The following is a 23,390-nucleotide window of genomic DNA, read 5'->3' as shown; positions in this document are numbered from 1 at the left end:
CCGTCCAAAAATCTTGCATCATATTTTCATTGCGGTATTGAACCAAAGTAGACTAAGCGGTCCTCTTTACCAAATTAAGCTTCACATGTTCCAATACACACCACCTACGAATATCAAACCGGCTTACTCTTCCCTTTAACGGCATCTTTAGTGGCATATGAGGTGCCAGTGAACTCTAGAAGAATGTCGCTGTCGTCTATGAAGTCAAACTCCTTTAAGTTTGTGCCTGACAGGTCCAGTTTCCACGTCGTGAAAGGCCCGGGATTGACCCAGTCCAGAGTCTGAGCCTCATCCTTTGTAAGCTCGACTTCTACATCACCACCAACAACATCCGTGCACTTGAACGTGTCATCCTCCTTGCCATGTGGGTCCTTGACACGATTAACACGGAACTTGTATACTCTCTCGATCGTCTCATGGTAAAATCTGTGGCTTACGCCATAGCGATCTTGGACAATCTCTGGCTTCTCATCTGGAGTTGACTGGACTAGTCTGACGGTGAACAATGCTTCATCGACATCATCGGCGAGGCCAAGATCATTGAAGATGACTTTTGTTCGGTGGATTCGGACGTTACATGTCTTGTTGAACGGATTCGACTCCGAGTTGTTCTTATCCGGGACAGGTATCTGAAAGGTAACTGCAACTATAGGATCAGTTGATGGAATGGGTTTAGGTTCGGCTGGTGCTGTGGGTAGAGTCGTGGGCGCAGACGAATCACCACTGCTCGTTCCATTCGTTGGAGACGCCGGAATGACTGGAACCCCTGCAACAGTCGCATCCTCTCGAATTTGGGCCTGTTTGATGTCTGAGATCAATTCGTTTCGCTTGGTTTCGGGTAGCGTCCACGGCAAACCATGCATCTTGTCTGGTATTCCCCCCCCCAGATCTCGAGTGCCGGTCCGAAATTTGCTTCCACATTCATTCGAAGCGTTCTAAGAGTGTAGGAAATCATTGCTTGTGGTGCATCATACTTCCGATTTGTGGTCTTGGTAACAAGGTCCATAGCGTCCGAGGGGACAAGCAACAGGTCGTCGTAGATCAACCAGCGATACTTGATGGCGAGTTGCATCCGCGCTAGTATCTTCATATAAGCCATTCTTGCCTGCTGGTAGGACGACTGCATCCAAGCAGTCATGCTCTCGATTTCACTATCGTTGTAAGTTAGCTTGTTTGCGGTGATCTGACTTCCCTCTTTTGCATTTTGCTGGAGAGCCAATTGCCTGTCTTTGATCATGCCGACATATAAATTGAATTCGACGATTGCCGTGTTGCGCGCTGTGACAAGTCTGATGAAATCGTCCAGTTTTCTGAGGAGGTCGCTCTGATCGGCGTGTACTTTTGGCGCAAGAATCATCCTGGCGCGTTGGAGAAGGCACACATAGAGCTTACAGCTGAGGTGAACGAGATGCACAATAATATTTGGAATCATATGCAGGCATCCATAGAACTTTCCCAAGACACGAACAACCGGATTGATTGGAAAGACGCAGATCAGAAAGTAAAGGATGCTATCAAGGAGGCTATTCTAGGAAGGACTCATTTGTGAGATATCGAAGATAGCTCTATTACGTCCATACTTACTTTCCCTATGGATCAGTAGGATGTGATGATGAACCTATTGCCTGTTGGTGTGACGGATAAGAAAGGCGTGTTGGAAGACGGGTGAGGTTCAGTCAACAATTATGACGATATGTTCAGCACATGTACATCCATGCGACATGCGTGGCTTGATGCTACCCACAGAGACTTTGCTTGCTACACTTATAGCTCTCCACCTGAGATCGAGGGAGGTGAAGCGTGTCATTATGGAGTTTTGATCAGTGGCGAAATTGCTACATGGTGGAAAACAGCGAAGCGTAGCAGGTTCGCACGAAGACAATGCTTTGAGATTGATCAAACTTGATCGCTTGCAGGTTCGATCACATATCAGGAGTTATGTGCCACACAACGATGCTGTGCCTGCGATATTAAGGTATAAACGGCTCCCTCTTCATATTGATGGAGCAATCACGTGCGATAAAGAATTTACTGATTATGTTATACATCGAAGTATGTATTATCGCCGGAGGAGACCTATTCAGCACGCACATGCACATCAAGGACATGCACGACACGCTCTAGGGCCTCCGCAGCTATTGCCAAAATGACCAAACACATTCAATCTAGTACCTTCATGACTATCTCCTTCACCACGTTGGCTGAAAAGGATATGGGCGCCAGGAACACATCGCGCTCGACGTTTTCAGTCCACCTCAGCTGTCGCAACACGACGGTGTACATACAGAGTGCGACTGCCATCCTCCAGATGATGAGTAATAAAGTTCTTGGCCCCAGAAGCGACGCGCAGAGCAAAGCGACTGCGTACAATACCAGGATAAATAGCTGGACATGTCGTGCTAGTGGTGCGTTCGTGATCGTGATTGGGCCAATCGTGTTGGACTGGGTGAACATATCGGTCTTCTTGTCGCTAATGCTGAGCCTGGTGTGCTTCTCCGCTCTCAATAGGCTGATCCCGTCAACCTTGATCTTGATGTGTACTGACGGATAGGCCATGGCATTGACGTCGCTACGATGCGCGCGCTCTTGTTCTGCCAACGCTTCCGCGATCTTGCTGGTGACGTACCCGCAAATGCCTTGGCTCAAAGAGCTATCGACGTCGAAGACGTTGGATGCGAAGGACTTGCAGTGGCTGCTACGTCCATCTCTTGCGGTGTCCACCTCGTGCCCGTTGGCCGTCTCGACTGAAGGTAGAATCTGCCGAGACATGGAAAGGTCGGCCACGAAGTCGTCTAAAATTATCTTTTCAAAGTTCATACCCTTCCTCTTGTGACTGTCGTCTTCGGCTGGGTCGCTGTTCTTGGCAGGATCGCGGTTGCCTGTGAACTGGTTAGTTGAGCCAAGGGTATGAGGAGCGCGTTAGCTTACGAGATTGTTCCACAAAGCTGTTGAAACCGTCCATACCACCTTCTGTGTATGAGCTTTTGTCCTTGTCTGACTGAAATTTAGCATGTCTGGCTTGATGCTTTTGGGGAAGGTACTCACTATACATAGGCTCTGCGATCTTGTTGGAGGATTCTAGTGGCACGCTGCTCCGCTTGTCTGCACCACCCACGTCTGTTGGAACAATACCCTCACTCATGGCCAGTTGGGTCGCGGTGATATCTTCGTTTGCGTTCAGGGCCGGACGCTGAGAAAGAACGCGCCTCATCGATTGGGCAAACGAACCTTTCTTCTTGACTCTATTCTCCGCCTTCAACTCCGGCAGTGTAGGTTCAACATATGACGGCGTCGCATCGATAATGTTCAGGTCGTCTGAAGCATTTCGCATCGCAGATTCGTTGTTCACTGACCGTTTTGGTGCCTCAGCTACTATTGGTTGAAATTCCATATCGCAACCCTCTTCATCTTTCAGAATTCGCGATAGGCTGTCCGAGGAACGCTCATTGGGCAGCAAACCGACCTGTTGAAAGCCTGGGGGCATAGTCAGCGATGGCATCGGGCTTGATTCGGCAGGCGGGGGCGACTTGTTTATGGTAACAGGGCTCAAAGATGCACTCGAGCTGGGTCGATGCTTGAAGATCTCTCGGAAGCGGCTGGATTTGCGCTCGGCTCTTGGTGTTACGTTGGCGGGAGCACTCAGGCGAGCCATACTGTTGTCTTCCGCAGCGGCGAGCTCGATTTCGTGTGTCTTGAACGATGACCTTAGTGGGGCGGGTGAGGTGGGATAGTTGTGTTTGCGAGGTGGTATGTTCGTTGTCGCGATCGATTAAGCGAGAGTCACAGTGAAGGTGAGCCCGAGAAAGTTCAAACGCGCTAACGTCAACGGGAATGTTCCTGAAGAGGGAATGATGTAGCGCACGATCGTTTATAACGATTGGTAAGACATTCGGAGTTGTGAATACAATTTTGCCATTGTGCTTGCTTAAATAGAGCCATTGAATCGATTGATTGCACAATGACGCAAATGACGAACCGAATGAAGTCAGAAGACTGGAAATAATGATAAATCATGTATGAACATTCACAGGGCCTGTGTCATATCGTTCTGGACTAAGTGTCCTGAAAATTTACCTTGTCAACCTTGCATTGGATCAAGGATTGCTGTGACTATGTTGTCGGCTACTGGTGGAGGGTTATTGGACCCATCAAGCTTAGAAAATCAAGGTGAGAAGAGACATAGTCCGCGAACTCAGTGCGAGTGGCAGTTGTGGTAGTAAACATGTGAGCGTGCGCTCCGGACTGCTTCCCATGTTGTTCCGTGCGATCGCGCTGCATATCGGGTAGCGTTCGAGGGCTGGAACAAGTTGCTTGATATCAGCTGCCCCAGAAGAAAAAAGGTTGCAAGACCTTGCCTGGAGATCCGTGTATAGTCTAGGGGTCGTGTATGAAGCTGGTGCGTCTCGACGGCCACACGGGGTAGTCTGGTGGATGACGCAGGACGATGGCCCGTGCACTCCTGACGCCCTTGCGCTGCTGCCCTTGTACATCCACGAACCCCATCACCATATCGCGATAGCAAGAGCGGTCTTCCGGGCGGCATATCGCGCAAAACGATCCCTCAAAGTACTCCACTTGCATGCTTCTTGTGAGGCATTACGACACCCGAGGCCTGGAGCGTCAACACACAATGTCGCATCGATCGTTGTTCCATCTTTGGTGTTCCGCATCTCGCGCAGATGAACATATCGCCATCTTCTCGAAGTTGATATGTTCTGCATGAGAGCCCACAGTATGCACAATCCTACCGCTTAACATTGATAGCTGCTTGGCGCCAGCACGGTACTCATTCATAAAAACCCAATTCAATTCGTTCAGCAGCGCTTCGATTTGGAACAACCTAATGCCCTAGTCAAGTCCAGAATGAAGCCATCGCTGCTACTCGTCTTCGCCGGTCTCAGCTCAGTGGCTTTGTCTAATGTCGGCACACCGAGTGTAGAGAGCCAAGCCCACGCGAAAGGCAGCACATCGGGCGCCGCCCAAGTCAACATGGGCTTCGACGACCCGCACATCGCACAGGATCCGCTGAGGATGGGTACCATGCCCTCGAGTGACGGCGTTGACTCACCTCGCCACCGACAAGAGAAGGCGCACCTACTCAAGAGGATGGATAAGAAGAATGGTAAATGGGGAACGAGCCATCCGCGATACCGACTTCTCGAAGCATTGTGGGCCTACACCAGGTATCGCGAACGTCACATGGCTGAGTTGGACCGATGGCGAAGCTTGTACAAAAGCACTGGAAAGAAGCAGAAAAAGGTCGGCTTACCATGGACGTCGTTTTCGCAATCGCTGATGATGCCATAGGTCTTGGAGCAGGCGGTTGGCTACACGAAGAAGCTGGACGAAATAGTAGAACTGATATACATCAACGCGGCTGTCTCGCGGAGCATCGCTCGTCATGCAATGGATTTCTATGGTATCGACCAGGCGGAGTTAGACGAGCACATGAAGCAGGCCGAGAAGGACCAGCGTCAAGCAGACAAGTTTGCGACGGCGCAAACATTGAAGCATTTCGTACGAGATTGGGCCGACGAAGGTATCAAGGAGAGAAGCGAGGCATTTCCATGCATCTTGAGCACGTTGCGCGCCATCAAAGCAGAGTCTCCAGATGGTGCATCTCTCAAAGTACTGCTGCCAGGCTCTGGAGTTGGCCGGCTAGGCCATGATGCTGCGAATCTTGGAGGTAAATCTGCTTCAAACTGTGTACAGCACAGTTGCTGACCTTGTAACAGGGTTTGAGGTGACGATCAACGAGTGGTCGATGTTTATGAACGTTGCTTATCGCTACATGGAAGCGCAAAGGCATGCGAATGCTGTCACCATACACCCATTCATCGAAGCGATGTCGCACCATGCCACGAAAGCCGATATGACCCGAAGTGTCACAGTGCCCAATATGCCCCCTAATCCCGCCGTATTACTCGTCGAGGGCGATTTCAACACCGCCTTCAATGATCAATCAGGCCACTACGACGTCATCGTCACTCACTTCTTCATTGACACGGCCCGCAATCTCATGGCCTACTTCGACACCATTCACCGACTGCTGAAGCCTGGCGGTAGATGGATCAACTTTGGTCCACTTCTCTATGGTACCGGGCCTTTTGTGCAGCTCAGTCTTGAGGAGATTGTCAATGTCGTTGAAGAGATGAACTTCGAGTTTGAGGATATAGGTAATGAGTGCGGCGAACTGACTTTTGTGGACAAGAAGGTTCGGAGCAAAGAGGCGGAGTACGGCTTCAACAGGAAGGCGCTGACTAGGTATGCGTACCTCGCACAAGTATGGATGGTGAGAAAGACTTGAGATCGCTTCAGCCATGATAATCCATAGTACGATGCGCGAAGTAGCATACAGCGCCATGAATCGCAGCCGAGCTGACAACAGTACGCGTCTCCCAATCCGGACGGGTATGTGAGTCAAATACTAAGCGCGTACGTACCAACAGAACGTTACACATGAGATACTGCGTTTCAGGTGCTAGGATTGTTGCTCCGTTGAGAACAAAAGACTTGTACCATGATGTTGGACCCTATTCGAGTAGCCGGAGAACAACACAGATGACCCAGATGTAATAGTCTGAAGTGTAATGTGAAGCTTGTGCGATACCACAGACGTCTATATTCATGACCTGCATTTTTTCAGCTCACCAGACTTTGCTAAGCTAGAATGCAGTACTTTCCAAGGCACAGCCGAGGTCATGGCAAGGCCGTTACTTTAGATCTACGTATTGGTATGGCCCCACTGACATTTTATGAAGACACAGTTGACTAAGCACAACATGCCTCAACTGTCCCCGCTAGTAGAACACTTATTCTATCAAAATGCTACGTGGTTGCCAGTTCAGGTTTTTCCTCGCGCTCGGTACCGGCCTGAGTCACCTTTTACCCACCGCTATATCAACTTCACCCAGAGCGAGGGCGCCATTGTCTACAAGGTCATACCCGCGCTTCACCTTTCTGGTACTAAGGTGGTCTATTCTAGCGCCATCGAGCACTTCGGTGTCGCCGACTTTGCTAATCGTGATGATAATACCTACGTAGGATTTCTATGAGTGTGGATAGACTCGACATTGACAACCTCGATATCACCCTTACGCACCAAAGCGCCAGCAACGCGGTCACGTTCGAGATCTGATTGCCACTTGAGGGCTGGAACGGACTCTTCCAGGTCGTTGTCGGCGGAGGCCGAGCTTCAGGCTTTCACGACACACCCTGTTTCGGTAATGCCGTCAAAGATGGCTAATCCCCTTATGAAGTCCGCTAGGTCTGTCTTTGTGCCCGTGGTTTACGTTTCTAGCCGCGATGTCGGTCTAGGCTGCGGCGGCACCCCTGGACTAACCCCGGATTACCACGACCCACTCTCGACGCTAGCCTCATGTACATGATCCGCGATCACAGACGCTTTCTTGAACAGTACATCAAGCCACAGATCTGGAGAGTATCGAAAGGCTGCAAATCCGAAGCTGAAGTCTCGCAAGATCTTTCGATGGACGCATTGCTTCCTGGTTAGGCAGTTTTCCTATGCCTAGGCCGTAACAGGTGACGGCAAGCATGTATAAAGCTGGGAAACCCGCTGTGTTTTCGATCAACAAGACAAGCTTCGCATCTTCTCGAAAACACACTTCAGGATGGCACCTGCCCTCCGCGCATTTGCGCTTGCACTGCGAGCCTCGTCGATCTGCCCGTCGTCCCCTACCTGCCCCCAGGACGACCAATGCTCCCTCACCTCGAACGGGGCCACTCTTCAAGTCAGCTGTGCGACTGACTACTATGGCGGCGATTTGCAATTGGCACAAGTAAGCATGATCAACTCTGCAGTGAGGTGTATCGATTTGACCGCTAATCTTTTCATAGACATCTACGTTAGCAGGTTGCATCCGAGCATGCCCCATGACTACGGGATGCAATGCTGCAAGCTACGTGGGTGGTAACTGCTATCTCAAAAGCACGCTCAATGCGGCTCAGCCCAAGTATAGAATCCCCTGCTTCGTTATCAACTTTCCATTGACTCAGCCATTAGTTCCAACGTGATTGGAGTAGCTGTGATCTCTAGAGATACCTCACCAATGCCTGTTCCAGCGCCGGATATCCCCAAACAGTGCCCTGCCAGTTTCACCTGCCCGGAGAACGATGGCTGCTCGTACACTGATGGTTCACGTACTCTGACACTTACTTGTGGAGTGGACTTCTATGGAGGTGATTTCACCAATCAGTACGCAGCAAGCCTCGAGGGTTGTACACAAGCTTGCGCTGGAGACGCACAGTGCGTGGCCGCTTCGTTTGTTGGTGGCAAAGGTGACGGTCGTTGCTATCTCAAGAACACAAAGAACGGTGGCTCTGTGAATGACGGTGTTGATGGTGAGTCACTGACCTAATCTGCGTAACGTTTGCTGATAATCAAAAGCTGTCTACGTTGTTTCCAACACCGTACAACCAAGCATTTCAGCATCAAGCTCAACCCCGTCGCCTTCCTCGACTGTTACATCGACGGGTACTATCTCTTCCACTAGCACAGACGTCATCATCAGCTCTACCTCAACCTCGACTTCGACCTCTACCCCTACCCCTACACCCACTCCCACACCTACGCCCACTCCTACTCCTACCCCGACTCCTACCCCAACGCCTGAACCACAACCTACCTGCGGCGTCAGTGGTGGGCCAAGACCGGGGGTGCTCTACACCAACATTGCTGGGCAGACCCAGGCCACTTGCAAGATCCGGTGCCAGAACTACAATCTTTCAGGCCGTACCTGTCGTGTCTATTCTTTCATCCCCGCAGCCAGTCTTTGTATACTAGCAATAGGAGTCACTGCACCAACGTTCGACCAGGCTTTTACTCCTAGTAGAAATGGGTTTTACATCTGGTACGCCGTGGAATGCCCAGCATGAGGAGAGAATCTCCATGTAATCAGCGAGCGACGGTGTATACCGATAGTGTAAGCTAGAAACGTTTTCGGACATCAAGTTTAGATAATACTCAATATATCATTCATGCCAACACTCCTCCACTCCTCTGATGCGAACTCTATAATCTCCAAGGAGAGATTCTTCCCGTCCCTGTCTAACTTCCGCAGCCACCAGACTGATCCCCGAGTGCTCCCCATTCAACTATGGTTTGATGTTCTTCCTCGAAGTCTTTCCTCCCTACAGCCTTTTACTCTTCAAATACACCATCAGCTTCTCCTGACACCCAACAGCGAAACTCGACCTCCCTAAGGTCGCATCCGTCAATATCACTACCGGCAGCCTTGCGTCATCGCCCTGGCCCTTATCACTTCTCGAACATCACCTTTGATACCAGAACGATTACCGTACCTCTCTCCCTCTCCCATTGTTTCTCTCTCTCTCTCGATTTTTGACATGTGTACATGCATCTATGACCATACCAGCAAAATGTCATCTTGAAGAATATGTTCAAGTTTTGTCGCACCATATCGACGAATTAGTACAATGCGCTTGGCTTGGGATGAGAACTATATCATCAGCGATTCAAGCAGAACGACACTAGAAGACCTGCTTCTGACAAGGTATGCGTACCTTGCGCAAGGATGATGGTGTTGGGGTATAAGAGTGATGCATTGATTCTATGGAGGATTCTGACTATATAGGCAGTACGCTAGTGGGTACAGAAGGTACCAATAACAACATGAGATGGTTCTTTCCATCGGATGGTACGGGATGCTTGAGATGGCGCGCTGATTAATCATGGCACAACGCGCAAGGTGCCTCAGATTCACATAGCGATGCTCATATGCAAGGTTAGGAAGGCAGAATGGAGGCAGAGTCGACCTTGGCTCTTATTGTACAGCCGTGCGTGGCATGCCTGCGGACGCCATCGAATGCCGTGCAAGTCCAGTTGTTCACGTTCCCCTGTCATCCGTGATTGGCTGCTTTCGCACCCCACTCGAATTACTCAGCCTACACCATCTGAACCACGATGACACACGACTGCAAAGTTGTTGGTTATAAAGCTCCATTAAAAGGCGAAACAGGTGCTGCTACCAAAAGCTGATTTTCCAACATCCATCACGCAACCGGAAGCCCTCCACCAATTATCCCGCTTGAGCTTGACGCGAACACATAGCTGGACATGCAGCGCGACAATCATCTACAGTTGGGCCAGATCTATGGCGATAAAAACACTTTGTTGAAGAACATCGATAAAATTGCACGATTGGCTCTTGTCAAGGCGACTGACGATGAGCCCCTGCAGCTGCGCTTTCTCAGACCAATTCAACCTAATGGCCAGTTAAAGCATGATGAGTACGTCGATCTCGAACTCACGTCGGCTAAAGAACACACGCAAGGCTTGATCTACACAACTGTTTCATACTGTTGGAACCATACGCAAATCGAACGCGAAGAGATGCAAGTACCGGAATACAGGATCTGGGATGCCTCCAGCCCGCGTCAAGCTCCAAGACAGATTAGTTGTCCTAAACTTGTCCTGCACCGCGCTTTGCGTTTTGCACGAGGGCAAGGATGTCAGTATCTGTGGATCGACCAGGAGTGCATTGATCAGGACGATCCAGCGGACATCGAACGACGTCTGCAGACCATGCATCGCATCTACCGAGAGAGCCGCTGGACGGTTGTGACGCTTTCTTGTACCATTACAGCTGATGAATCCTGGACAGCTCTGGTATTGCGTCCACGAACGCTGATAGATCCGGACAGTGATACGTATGGTAGTGCTGCAAAGGAGTTCGAGCATTCACTCAGTCATATCTCAACAGACCGTTGGTTCACCCGAACGTGGACTTTACAGGAGAAACAATGCGCATCGATACTCAAGTTCCTTATCCCGATCAACAAAGAAGTACACGAGCTAGAAGATGGTCAATCCTTAGTAGTAGGAAACGATCTTTGCATAGATGCGGAGCGCCTGTCTTGGGCCGCGAGAGTCTGCAGGACCGGCAACATCAAGGAGCGGCTCAATCTTATCGACATGCCAGGCTTCAAGGGCCATGGACAGCCTTCTGGCCAAGAAATTTCTTCTATCGCGCTTTTCGTACATGCAATGAATTCGTGCGATAACCTCGTCATCGCCGATCGCATATCAATCTTCGCAAATGCCTGTAACTTTAGGTACCGCTTGCTGTCAAATCGATTGGACCGATCAGATATCAGCTATGTTATGTGCCTTATAGTCCTGGTATTAGCCAACCTGATTGGCGGTATCAAGGAAGTCAAAGAGAAAATTGCGACTACTTGGGATGAGATTTCATCTTATAACATGCTAGCCAACCCAGCTCTGATCTTGACGATCTTGTTCGGAATGAAGCGACTTTCACACAGGAAGCAATCAGATACGGAATTGTGGCAGTTTCTCAGAGCGGAGTTAAGATCAGCTGAGAATCAGAAATACTCAAGCGGCGAGATAGGATCAGCATACTCTGACATCGTATTGGGGAGTCATAGTCTAGAGAATGATGCCCAGGAATGGCTTCCAGACGAGCATCTAGAGGAGCATTTTGGCCTCAAAGCGCAACAAGGTAGGCAGCCTCATGATTTACCGCGGGGTCGACGACAGCATGCGTTACATCGTCTGTACAGACGGCTCGCGCAACTTTTTCGAAGATCACCTTAAATAAGAGCATGCGCTGCAACACAAGCGTGACCGCCATACATTTTTCTCATATCTTTGTTGAAACAGTTCTGGACGTGGATCATTACGTCCCGACCACAGAAAGATGCTACTTTTAAATGACGATGTCGCTATCTTGTCAACTTACGCTCAAAGCTCATGATCAGGAGCCACGACTCAAAAGAAGCACAACTCACTCCCTCTAAGACAAGCAGCATGGAACAATAAATCATGTACTTGCAACAAACTCAAGTGGTGATAGTGTGAAAGTTTTGATGTTCCTCGGGAGTTCCGATTGGAATCGGAACGCTGACACCGGGGTAAAGAAGTCCGCGCGCTTGCAGGTCACGTTCCATCCTCGCGAAAATTGAGACCGGTTCGATTGCGCTACCACTTTACCAGCCCAAATGCGTTCGGTCCTTCTCCACATCGCTCTACGTCACGTAACCATTGCGGAGTAACACGATCGCGGAGCACTGAGGACCGGACGCGATGAAAGTCCCGGCTCACGATGACAATCGGGGCAACTTCGGCAGCTTGAACCAACCCTGGAACCTCATTGGCAGTCGCACACGTAAGGCACCATGAACGTCCCGCCATTGCACCGGCATGGAAGAGCCGGTAACGGAGATTCGCTTTTAGTGCACTCCGTGAGGTACAATAAGTTGCAGCGGCCAGCTGTGATTTTCGTCTCGCGCGATCGCATCTTTAGGTCTTGCGACAATGCGCTCCATAATGCCTGGTGGGCGACACCCTGGCCTATCACGACTCCTCCTTCTGGGTTCAATCGTTGGATCATCATCGCTTGTTTCGGCAACTTCACAGGATGGAGTATTTCAGAAGTCGTTGTGGTCGTACGTGGACCCTTTGATCGGTACCGTCGGCTCGCGCCCTGGTTCCGCGATTGCAGGCGGCAACTCATTCCCTGGTGCGAGTCTACCGTGGGCGATGGCGAAGCCTGGAATCGACACGAGCTATATCGGACTTCCAAATGGCAGCGCAGTGGACGCAAATGCTGGATACACTCCCCTAGGCAACGTGACAGCCGTGAGCATGACCCACGTCAGCGGATCTGGCGGAGCGCCAACATGTAGGCTTCCTCTTTCCCTGGTCAGCTCATAGTATTGACAAGAGATAGATGGATTGATATCGCAGATGCCACTCTTCGGCAGTCTAGCCTCTGTGAATCTCGCCGACAATATGACTTATGCCCAGAATCGCAGTCTTGACTTAGAATCTGCGACAGTGGGCCTATTTACTACGACTCTGCAGAATGGCATCAAGATTGAGATAACTTCCGGTAATCACACTGGGTACATGCGATACACTTTCCCAGAGTCGGGAACAACTTCAAATGTTTCATCTACCTTGTCAATGGCGGGAGCCGACGCAGCTCATGAACAGGACACGCACATACTGGTAGATCTTACGCATGTTCTTCCAGCCTATTCCTCTATGGCCTATTCGCAAAAGTTTCTGCGCGGAGAGTTGCATATTCCATCGTCTCCCAATGCGTTGCCGTCATATCATGGATATGCAACCTACACAGGCGGATGGCCACAGCCTGATTCTCACATGATCCACTTTTGCGGAAACTTCAGTGTACCCGCAAACTCTGTATTAACCCCAACATCAGAATATATCCAGGGTGAGCACTCAGGCATCGCTTCTGGTGCTGGCACATTCAGTTGGCAATATAACCCTTTCTCGCCGCCGACAACTCGACCGATCCTCAGGGGATATCCTGATGTGCGATCCTACGCTGGAAGCGGGATGGGCCTCGGTGCTCTGTTTAGCTGGTCGCCGACAGAGGCGCAAGTGAACGGGACCCTTACGCTTGAGTCCAAAGTTGGCATCTCTTATATCAGTGCTGCCCAAGCATGCTCGCACATTGAAAACGAGCTTCCTGGTACGAGTTCTTTTGAGGACATCATAGACCAAGCAAGAGAGGAATGGGAAATGAAAGTCTTGAGCAAAATACAGATCGGAGACGACGGGGATGCCACAAGCAACAACGCGACATTGAAACATATGTTATATTCAGCCCTATATCAGACAGGTCTGATGCCGACGGACAAGACCGGTGAGAATCCTGTGTGGGATTCAGATGATACAAAGCCATATTATGACGATCACTATGTAAGCTGACCTCTTACCAACAACGTTCTTGAGACTAATTGCTACAGACTCTGTGGGACACATACCGGACCTTGTTACCTCTGTACCATCTGATCTTTACAAAGCCATACTCCCGCGTTCTGTCTGGACTGATCTCAATCTTCACTGAAGAAGGCTATTTACCGGCAGGACGGGCAGCCAATTGGAACGGCCGAGTCCAAGGTGGCACGCACGCAGATATCGTACTAGCTGACGCTTTCGTAAAAAGCGTTCGTGCACTATCCGGTGAGACAGGGCGTGGCGAGCTTGACAGCGCAATCGATTGGCAGGAGGCCTACAGGGCAGTGATGAAAGACGCAAATATGATACCCGAGCGCAACCTTGATCCGGTAGCATTTGATGGGGCTACCAAGGAGGGAAGAGGGGCGTTAGACGACTATCTGTCCCTTCAGTTTATCACGCGCAATCACACTCGCAGCATTTCTCGCGGCGTCGAGTATCCGCAGAACGACTTTGCGATCTACAGTATGGCGCGAGGGCTTAATAAATCTCGAGATGAGGTCGATCAAATGCGTTCCCGGGCGAACTGGTGGCAGAATCAATGGAATCCCACGGCTAATACAACTCTTGACGGTATCGGCACGTTCACTGGGTTTCCAGGTGCCAGAAATGCCGATGGTACGTGGAATGTCACAGCTTATGACCCACTCAGTTGTGGCACTTGCGGTTGGGATGCCGATATATACGAGGCCAAGGTCTGGGAAACTGCATTTAGTGTCGCTCCGCACGACATGGCTAAAGTCATTAACCTGATGGGTGGCGATGAGACTTTCGTCCGTCGACTAGACGCTAGTTTCGTCCCTGGTTTCGGCACGTCGGTTGGTGCCAATAACGACGCTGGCTCCGCCCTTTTCAATCCCGGCAATGAACCATCTTTCGCGACACCGTTCCTCTACAACTACGTACCTGGAATGCATTGGAAGACAGTCAATCAAACACGCGCCACGGTGGACGCTTTCTACAGCGATGCGCGCAATGGGTACCCGGGAAATATTGACGGCGGCGCGCTACCCAGCTGGCTGATCTTCAATCTTGTGGGCATGTACCCCATGCCCGGTCAGGCGCTCTACCTTCTCTCCGCTCCTCGGTTCTCGTCACTCAACGTTTCGCTCTTCAGCGGAACGGCGGTCGAGACTTCACTGACTGTTTTGGCACGGAATCTGTCCAGCACGAGCTATTACCCGCAGAAAGTCACTTGGAACGGAGTAGAGCTCGACCGAGCTTGGCTCAAGCATGGAGAGATCGCGCAGGGAGGTGAGTTGGTGTTCTACATGGGCGAAGAGCCTGCGAGATGGGATGTTGGTGAGCGGCCGTGGTCTTTGTCAGCATGGCCGTAAGTATCGTTAATGAAGGTGAATTACAAGCACAGGAATGTATTTCGTGGTTTTATGCGGTATACTGTTTTCAGAATGTGCTTCTCTATATAGATCTGTCGAGAGCTAATCGAGCTAAAGCTGAGTAATCGAAATGCTAGTACACCGCTTTGCGCCAAAGCCGCAAAGGGCAGTCTTGCTGAGCGGTAACTTGGCAACGAGAAGCTATGAGAATATACGCCTCTTGTGTCTATTGTATTACTAGATATTTGTACAAAGCAAGTATATTGCTAAAGCGGGAACGTTCTACGGACTAGCGTACGTGTTGTTCTGTTATCTTCTACTTCTTAGTAAAGTACTCTAGATTCTTGTAATCTGTAGTAACTTCCAAATTCTCGTACGCCTCGCAGTGTAGAATCTTATTCTTTTAGACAGGAAATGATAATTAGGTGTTTTGTATTGTTACAAATTTATACATCAAGAGTCTAGATCGATGAGACGTCTCCGGCGTTGTGCGCATTCAGCGATATTCACTAGACTTTCCAATTCGCCACTCGTCTCGCACATGCCGCGAAAAGCACCTTGGGGGTCACGAAGTAGCACCCAAGGAGGACCCTGTTCGATCACTGTACCACGATCCAGAACGATGATGCGATCGTGATCGGCAACAGTGGCGAGGCGGTGCGCCACTGTCACAATGGTGGCTTCAAGGCTACCAAGGACAGCTTGTACCTGAGCATCGGTGCTGTGATCAATAGAAGCCGTGGCCTCGTCGACAATGAGGATACGGCTGCGTCGTAGGAGGGCGCGCGCCAGACACAAGAGTTGGCGTTGGCCCTGCGAAAGGTTCGCCCCAGCATCATCGATAGGAAATGCTGCGTGTATTGCGCCTTCGGCCGCGCCCGACAGTTGGACGCGGTCAAGGATTTCGTTCACTTCTGCATCCGAATATTCATGTAGAAGATCTATGTTAGATCGGACAGTACCAGCGAATAGGCTGGGGTCCTGAGGTACCATGGTAACGGAGCGACGGAGACGTTCTAGCGAGACTTGACTGATATCGACACCGTCGATTAGAATCGCACCCACCTCGGCTTCTAAGGCCCGGAACAACGCGAGGCCCAAGGTGCTCTTGCCGGCCCCTGTACGGCCGACAACACCTACGCGCTCTCCTTGGTTAGCACGGAAACTGACCTCGCGAAGACATAGGTCTAGGTCTGATCGGTAACGCGCTGAGAAACGCCTGAACTCAATTGTACCCTTTGAGGGCCAGGTAGCCTTGGGATGACAGCGCGCAATGTCTGGGTCAGCTTCCAGCTCCGTGTTCAATGTGTCACGGATACGGTGAACCGAGTTCATATTCTGCTCAAATACGGCGTACATGCGGACGAGCCAGATGAGGTTGTTAGAGAAACTCATAGCGTATGTTAGTGAAACAGCCGCCAAGCCGGGGTTGATGTCGTGGCTCAGCAGGACGAAGACACTGGTTAAGACGAACAAGAGATTCCCAAGGAACTCGGTGCGGAGAGCCAGCCATCTGTTGGCGGCCCAGAGGTGGAAGAAGGGTCGTGATTGTGTGTCTATGCGTTCTGCGTTGTTCTCGATGAACAGTTGCTCATTATTGTAGGCGCGGATTGTGATAAGGCCTGCGAGTACCTCGCCGAATTGCTGGAATAATGGACTCCGTCCTTTGGCTTCATGTTCCTTTAACTCCCGCGATGAGCGCAGGTAAAAGCTAGCTACGCCTGAATAGATGGCAACAATGATGAATCCTGCGATAAGGAGCTGCGGCGTAACCCATGCCATGATGACAATTGAGATTATCGTGTCGAGGATGAGGCTAACCATATAGATAATAACTGGCGTCATTTCCTGATCGATAATCTCAACGTCCTTGCTGAATCGATTCATCAGCTGACCGAGGGGAGTTGTATCAAAGAAGCGGAATGTGGACCTCGTGGCGACATCGAGCAGCCTGGTGTGCAGTTTCCGTGACGCTGTTAGCGAACCAAAGGCCGCCCAAGTTTCTCGCATCATCACCAACATGATGCCCGAGAAGCTGATCATGGCAAGGACGAAAACATGATATAAAGCACTGGCCGAGGAGCCAGAGGAATCCGCCTGCGGGCCTTGGCTTGCTATCATCAGGTTGTATGGGACGTTGGGCGAAGAGGGGCCAAGCCTCGTCTGCGAAGTAGGATGTAGCATGGCATATGTGTGGAGCGTCGATTGTACACCTGCATCACTTGTGTTGCCACCCACAATGGGCTCGTTAGACCATCCTCCAATCCAGAGGGTCGACGCGACCCCAGCTGCCTGTTCTGCCGCGAACACGAGAATCAGGACTAACCAGAATGGCCAAGCTCCCATGGCAGCCAAGTAGAGCTTACTAGTCGACCAATCCATGGCGCCTACATCCTCGGTATCTGCATGTTCTTGGAAATCGAGCATCTTGTTCACAGGTTGTGAGGAAACATGGTGGCTTTCGTGTGCTGACGGCAGTTGGGGTTGCCAGACCTCCGGCGCTGTTTCTAGTACATCGGGCATCTGCTCCTTCTGCGCTATCTCAGATTCCAAGACTTCATGAACGTCTGGTGGGAAAACACCAGCATTCAAGATATGACTCGGAGGTCCATGAGCTACGACACGACCTTTATCCAGAGCAACCACGAAATCAGCTACCGGGACGCACAGCGTCGTGTTGTGTGTAACAAGGACGCACGTACGACCTTGGCGAGGAAGCTCTCTAATGCAGTTCTCGAAAACGGATTGAGCAGTGTGTGGATCAAGAGCGCTAAGGCAGTCGTCCAGGAGCACGGTCTGTGAGTGCGAATAGATCGCTCTGGCAAGGGAGATTCGCTGCTTTTGTCCACCGGAGAGCGTGATACCGCTTTCTCCCGTCATCGTGGCATCGCCAGCGCTCATACAATGCAGGTCGTGCTCGAGAGCGCAAATGTCGATAATATGGTGGTATCGTTTTGCATTGTAAGGGGTCGAGAATAAGATGTTTTCCCGTATAGTTCCATGAAATATCCAAGGAGTCTGTGCGACATAGGCGCGACTTCGGGTGTCAGAAAACATAAGATCGCCCTCCACTAGCGGCATCTCCCCCAACATAGCTAGGAGTAGCGAACTTTTGCCTGAACCTGTCGGACCTACGATGACGTTGAGCTTTGCTGGATAGAAGCGGAAATCCATGTCGCGCAGTTCGAATGATGAGGGAGCGCCCAAAGTTGCACTACCAGGCTTAGCCCAACTGAAATGGGCACGCTGAAATCCTAGCACGGAACTGCTTGTAGTGTCTTTCATGGTAGTCCTGGCAGGCGGCAGCAGGTCCTCAGCATCTCCTATGAATTCTTCGATTCGTCTCAGAGACACGCTCGCTTCATTGACCTGGGCCAACACGTGTCCAACGTTACCCAAAGGAACACGCAGAAGTGTGAACATGGATATGGACGCAAACGCCAGGGAAGGGTGTAAAGGTTTTCCCCCCAATGTCGTGTAGCAGAATAGAGATAACAGTGTTACCAGAGCAGGCACAGCATACCAGGCGGTGTTGGCGGCGGCCCACAAGACAATGCGGCTCTGCAAATTCTTCATCTCCATGCTTCGTGCTCCATTCACCACTGTGCTAAAATGATTTTCCCAGACGAAGAATTTGACAGTGCGAATGTTCCGGAAAAGGTCGTTGGCTGCACGAATTCGGCGATCTGTCGACGTCATCATTTTCTCTTGATTCCGTACCAGGTTTTTACTAAGCGTGATATTGAATGGAACCATGAAAAGCATCATGGCGAGACCGGAAAAGGCGCTCCATCCAAGGATATGGTATAGCATTGCGATAGTGATGATGATCTGCATCGGTGCTTGCACAGTAAGGAGATGCAGATTCGCCAAGGCATCGCCGACTTTGTAGCTGTCGATGGACATTAAGTTAACAACATTTCCAGCACCTGATTCATCAGCATTGAAGTCGTCTTGGGTTTCATCTAGATCGGTCAGGCAGGCATCGGGCGCATTGATTGGCAAGGCAATGGCATCCTGTTCCGCCGATAGCATCATCCGCACCCATTTCTTCAACCTCTCCAACGTAGATTGAGTGCTTTTCGTATTCGAGACTGTAGGTGCCTTGGTGTAAACTGACCTTTGATGCAAAGTCAATCGGAATACCTCGCCAATGAGCAAAGCGCGTGCCCGGAGACACAGTTTGTGACCCTGCCAAAGGGCCTGTCCGTCTGCGACTGACCTGATGAGATCTATCAGCGGAAAAAGTATGACAAGAAGCCAAATTACATGTTTCGGGTAGCGCCCGGGCTCTTCAAGGGAGCTGAGAATCAGGTTCAGAAGCAAGGCAGGGGCCACAGTAAGGATGCCTGCGACAAACGCCCATGTGCCCTGCAAGACCAATGATTCCTTGAAAAGGGACGCCAACTTCCAAGATAATGCAGCATCCTTTCGAAGTCGTCGATAAGAAGCCAAGATACTCCTGACCTTGTCTTCCTGATCCAAGTAACGCATCATGTCGATGCTGATGCGCTGAGTGTACCCTTCCAGTAACATTGAGTCCATCCAGAAGAACGTAAGACGCGAAAACGCTGAAGCTTGTTTCTCGAGAGATGTCGGTACCGCTGCCTTTTGAGGTCTGGAGAAGAGCACAAGGCCAACCAAGATCGTTTCAAGGCCAAGATTGAGCAGTAGTGTATATGAAACCAGCCTTGGTTCGTGATCTAGCAATGCGGAACGGAGATTTATCGCTCCCGAAAGCCACTGGACGAGATAAATGGTGCTAGAATGTGCTGAAGATTGGTCCTGCAGCCAGCTTGCCTTGCTCACATACAGAGGTAGCATAATGATCAAGAAGGCGTACAGCCAAATTATCACCGCTGCCGTTGATTTGGAGAGACCTGATCCACCAGAAAATGCCTGCAGGAATGAGATAGTATTGACGCTGAGCAGCCCGACAAGGACAAGTAGCTCGACAAGTGTAGCGCCGCTCAGGTTAACGGCGGGGGTCCAGATTGGGAGGGGTTGACGCTCATGGCATTGGCAGCCAGTACATGCCTCAAATTCTGCGCCAGCCTCTTCGGATGACATGCCGGTGATCTCGACCTGCAGTCGTTCTTTGCACTCACCGTGACTAGCGCGGTGAGATTTTGTACAAATGCTAAAAAGCAAGCATGTAGCGGAGCCCAGGGTCATGGAAATTGGAAAAATCAGATTGTTGTAACTATAGACGTCAGTTTACGAGCAGATGAAGTCGGTGCGAGAAGAAGACGCTGAGAACTTACTTTTCGCGGAAGCACATAGTAAAGTCGTCTCTTTGCCAGATCGGCCACGAGCAGAACTTGTGATCCTCCATTGTATCCAAAGCTTCTCATGGATGAGCTGTGACAAGACTGTAGCAGTAGGCGCACCTGGTTTTAGGTAGGGGTGCACTACTCGACGTCAGAGGACAAGGCTGCGGAGAGATTAGGGCGGAGTGTAGTGCCAGGATATATGACAGAGGAGCAGCCAAGCGCGAGGCTTTGTATTACGAACACCATAATGTTGGGCAAGGCAAACCAAAAAGGAGAACTTGTCATATGAGGATTCGTCATGATGCACATAGTGAAACTGCCCGGTGCTGGTAAACTAACGGTCGATACCTGGGCCGCCAATTGGATTTTATAACGATCACCCGATGGCAAGCCGTTCCTTTTTCAGATCCACAAAAGCTTCGCTCAATGTACAACTGAAAAGAATTGCGGGGAAGAAACACAGCAAATCACAAACAGCGATTATGTACGGGAATTGCATGTGGAGACCCCCTTTGTTGCCATCAACACGTGAAAAGGAGAAAGACAAGTGCGATCTGCAGGGTAAAAAAAAGTGATCTATTTGTATGAACAAGTGGCGCCAAAGGTATACTGTTCTTTTGAAGATGTTGAGACTGGAGAACAAAGAAGAAAGCCCATGAAGCACGTAGCAAGCCAAGACGCCAGCTACATGATCTTGGTGTGACCAAAAACATCCCTGCTGATCGCACCCCATTGAGTAGATCACTAGTCGAAAAGGGGCACTAGAAAAAGAAATCAACGAGACGCTGATCAAATGGGTCTAATGAAATGGAATGATACGTGAGTACCTTTATACCGATAAGGCATGGTGAAAAAGTTGAAGCTTGGGAATCTACACAAAGCAGTGCTGGTGGTACTAGCTCGGGCGCTGCAAAAACTTTATGGAGAGTAGACATGTGATAAGCACGCCGCAGTTACCCAGGTAAAGAAGTCCTCGTGGAACACTCGGATTGCTGATGATCCATAGTAATAAGCCCGACCACAATGGTGTACCTGCGATAGCAGCGAGCGTCTGGACAGTTCGGATGCTCATGTAGAGCCTCTGTACGGCTTCCTCGCTTGACAACCCACTGGTGGCAAAGGAACGTAGAGCATCGGAAAGGCCCATGCCCGTGGCACCAATGGCTACACCAATAGCATAAATGGACAAAGACGGCGCCATGGCAATGACCAATGCGCTCAATATGCCAGTCAGTAGACTGCCGACGATGATGGCCAAGTCAACGGCGTGTTTGGCGTGCAACCGTGGGCGGAGGACGTATCTGGACAGTAAAGGCAAAGCTAGGAGGGTGCAGGCCGAGATGATCTGCTCCAAGGCGGTGATCTGATCAACTTGGGAAAGGCTGGTTTGGAAGGTACCTGATGCCCATTGGGGAGTGGTCATGGAGATGACGGCTGCAAGTGTGGTTCCGAAAAATAACATCATGACTCGTCGAGTAAAAGGATGGCGAAAGGTCTGAACGACGAGCTCTATAGACAAGTAAAGGTCTACCGTAGCAGCACGAAGCAAAGCGCGAAAAAGAGAGGGTGTTCGGGCTTTGGTTGCCTGGTCGCCATCATGATCGGCCATGAAGGGAGGGTCAGATTGAATCGCGATGACCATTTCGTCGACCGTTTCGTCGACTATCATCAAGGAGCGGATTTCATCGCCCGAGGCATCATCTGTATTGTAGGTCCGAAGTGTTCGTTGTGACTGGCTTTGCTCCCCGTGATGGTGGGGGAACAAGGAGACGAGGGGCACGAGGAAGACGTATACGGCAACAATCAAAGCACAAGTGATGAAGACGTTGACGTTGAGAAGACGCGCACCAATGAATGTGCCCAGAGACATCATTCCGATCAGGATGGCGCTGAGGAGATTGAAGGTGCCAGTCCTAGCATCAATGTTGTGGTCAGCGAAAGGGCACATGTGTGTGGTTTAAGCCACGGTGCAACAAGAGAGAAGGAGACTCACATGCCCTCTTCGGGCACGCTTCCAGCGATGTAGAGGTAGAGGAGGATCTCCCGCATGGGAATGCCACCCCCAAGTAGGTCGAAGAAGGCAGAGAGAAGGACCCAGCGGACATCGATGATGTTGTGCAAGTAGACTACAAGGCAGTGCCATAGCAATTAGCTCGTAGCCTAGTGAGGCAGTGGATAAGCAGGCTACGTACACGCGGCTGCATACCAGGCCATGCGCAGAGCAAAACTCGTGGTGTTGAGGATGAGAATCTGTCTTGCGCCCACCAAGGATGCCAGCCTGGTATAGATGGGGCTAGCCAAGAAGCCTGAACATAATGATCAATTTGAGAGCGCAGGATGGGAAGCTGCAGAGTGGCGCACACGTGATGAGCATGGAGAAATCGAGACCGGCTGCGAACAACGTCACACGTGACTGCAGTTCTTCGGTCTTGCACAGGGCCTCCGGGACACGGCCATCGGGGGTGACAAAGGAGGGGTCGTGCTCAGTGTAGTAGGCACGACAGATGGCCTGTTCGATGAGGAAGGTCTGCGAGGCTTTGGTCATGGCGCAGCCGAGGCCGTCGAGGGCCATGGCGAGCATGGCACACCATTGCACCGAGAGTCGGGCGCGTGGCTGACCCGACGATGTGGGCTTATTCATCATGTTGTGGGCTGGCGGAAAAATGGCACAAAGAGGAAAGTGCAACGGTGCAGCGATGGCGACATGGGCGACAGGGATGGCATTTATACAAAGCGACGTCGGCCATCGCGACCGCAGCCACTGGACATGGCTTGTGCCGGATGACTTGCATACTTGCGTGACTGGCAGGCAAGGCTCACCAAGATAGCCAGTGACAGATCACATGCCTGCCATGTAGTCACCCGAGCAGCACATGGTCATATACAAGGCAAAAGCAAAAGAATATCGTCAACAAGGGCTAGTAAATCACCATGACTTGCCTTCATGTCTTCACCACGTTGCGATAACATGAACCAAGATAGATTGATACACGGGATGAATGAACGAGA

The 23,390-nt window shown here is 50.7% G+C and overlaps 8 protein-coding genes across 8 annotated transcripts; 4 read left to right on the top strand and 4 right to left on the bottom strand.

Annotated features, from left to right (window-relative positions):
• Nucleotides 1–113: 113 nt before the first annotated feature.
• AA0111_g12341 (hypothetical protein) lies at nt 114–1,357 on the bottom strand (the record flags this gene model as incomplete). The annotated part of the gene is made up of 2 exons (XM_028646310.1): nt 114–797; nt 857–1,357. 2 exons carry the CDS (start codon nt 1,355–1,357, stop codon nt 114–116), a joined length of 1,185 nt encoding a protein of 394 aa, XP_028500067.1.
• Nucleotides 1,358–2,160: 803 nt separating this feature from the next.
• AA0111_g12340 (hypothetical protein) lies at nt 2,161–3,652 on the bottom strand (the record flags this gene model as incomplete). Its single annotated transcript, XM_028646309.1, has 3 exons — nt 2,161–2,879; nt 2,929–2,994; nt 3,046–3,652. 3 exons carry the CDS (start codon nt 3,650–3,652, stop codon nt 2,161–2,163), a joined length of 1,392 nt encoding a protein of 463 aa, XP_028500056.1.
• Nucleotides 3,653–4,863: 1,211 nt separating this feature from the next.
• On the top strand, nt 4,864–6,307 carry AA0111_g12339 (hypothetical protein; the record flags this gene model as incomplete). Its single annotated transcript, XM_028646307.1, has 3 exons — nt 4,864–5,259; nt 5,308–5,686; nt 5,736–6,307. 3 exons carry the CDS (start codon nt 4,864–4,866, stop codon nt 6,305–6,307), a joined length of 1,347 nt encoding a protein of 448 aa, XP_028500058.1.
• Nucleotides 6,308–7,631: 1,324 nt separating this feature from the next.
• On the top strand, nt 7,632–8,895 carry AA0111_g12338 (hypothetical protein; the record flags this gene model as incomplete). The annotated part of the gene is made up of 4 exons (XM_028646306.1): nt 7,632–7,799; nt 7,858–7,973; nt 8,024–8,361; nt 8,408–8,895. The coding sequence occupies 4 exons, from the start codon at nt 7,632–7,634 to the stop codon at nt 8,893–8,895; spliced, it is 1,110 nt and encodes a 369-aa protein (XP_028500057.1).
• A 1,201-nt stretch (nt 8,896–10,096) lies between these two features.
• On the top strand, nt 10,097–11,596 carry AA0111_g12337 (hypothetical protein; the record flags this gene model as incomplete). Its single annotated transcript, XM_028646305.1, has 1 exon — nt 10,097–11,596. One exon carries the CDS (start codon nt 10,097–10,099, stop codon nt 11,594–11,596), a length of 1,500 nt encoding a protein of 499 aa, XP_028500060.1.
• Nucleotides 11,597–12,328: 732 nt separating this feature from the next.
• AA0111_g12336 (hypothetical protein) lies at nt 12,329–15,108 on the top strand (the record flags this gene model as incomplete). Its single annotated transcript, XM_028646304.1, has 3 exons — nt 12,329–12,683; nt 12,732–13,732; nt 13,780–15,108. 3 exons carry the CDS (start codon nt 12,329–12,331, stop codon nt 15,106–15,108), a joined length of 2,685 nt encoding a protein of 894 aa, XP_028500059.1.
• A 453-nt stretch (nt 15,109–15,561) lies between these two features.
• Nucleotides 15,562–20,178, bottom strand: AA0111_g12335 (ATP-dependent bile acid permease; the record flags this gene model as incomplete). Its single annotated transcript, XM_028646303.1, has 1 exon — nt 15,562–20,178. One exon carries the CDS (start codon nt 20,176–20,178, stop codon nt 15,562–15,564), a length of 4,617 nt encoding a protein of 1,538 aa, XP_028500070.1.
• Nucleotides 20,179–21,276: 1,098 nt separating this feature from the next.
• On the bottom strand, nt 21,277–23,025 carry AA0111_g12334 (hypothetical protein; the record flags this gene model as incomplete). Its single annotated transcript, XM_028646302.1, has 4 exons — nt 21,277–22,294; nt 22,375–22,507; nt 22,574–22,687; nt 22,743–23,025. 4 exons carry the CDS (start codon nt 23,023–23,025, stop codon nt 21,277–21,279), a joined length of 1,548 nt encoding a protein of 515 aa, XP_028500061.1.
• Nucleotides 23,026–23,390: the final 365 nt, after the last annotated feature.

Source organism: Alternaria arborescens (assembly GCF_004154835.1).
Source record: "Alternaria arborescens strain FERA 675 chromosome Unknown contig_75, whole genome shotgun sequence".
NCBI classification, from domain to species: Eukaryota; Fungi; Ascomycota; class Dothideomycetes; order Pleosporales; family Pleosporaceae; genus Alternaria; species Alternaria arborescens.
Note: the sequence above shows the minus strand (reverse complement) of the source record. Positions and strands in the feature narration are given on the sequence as shown.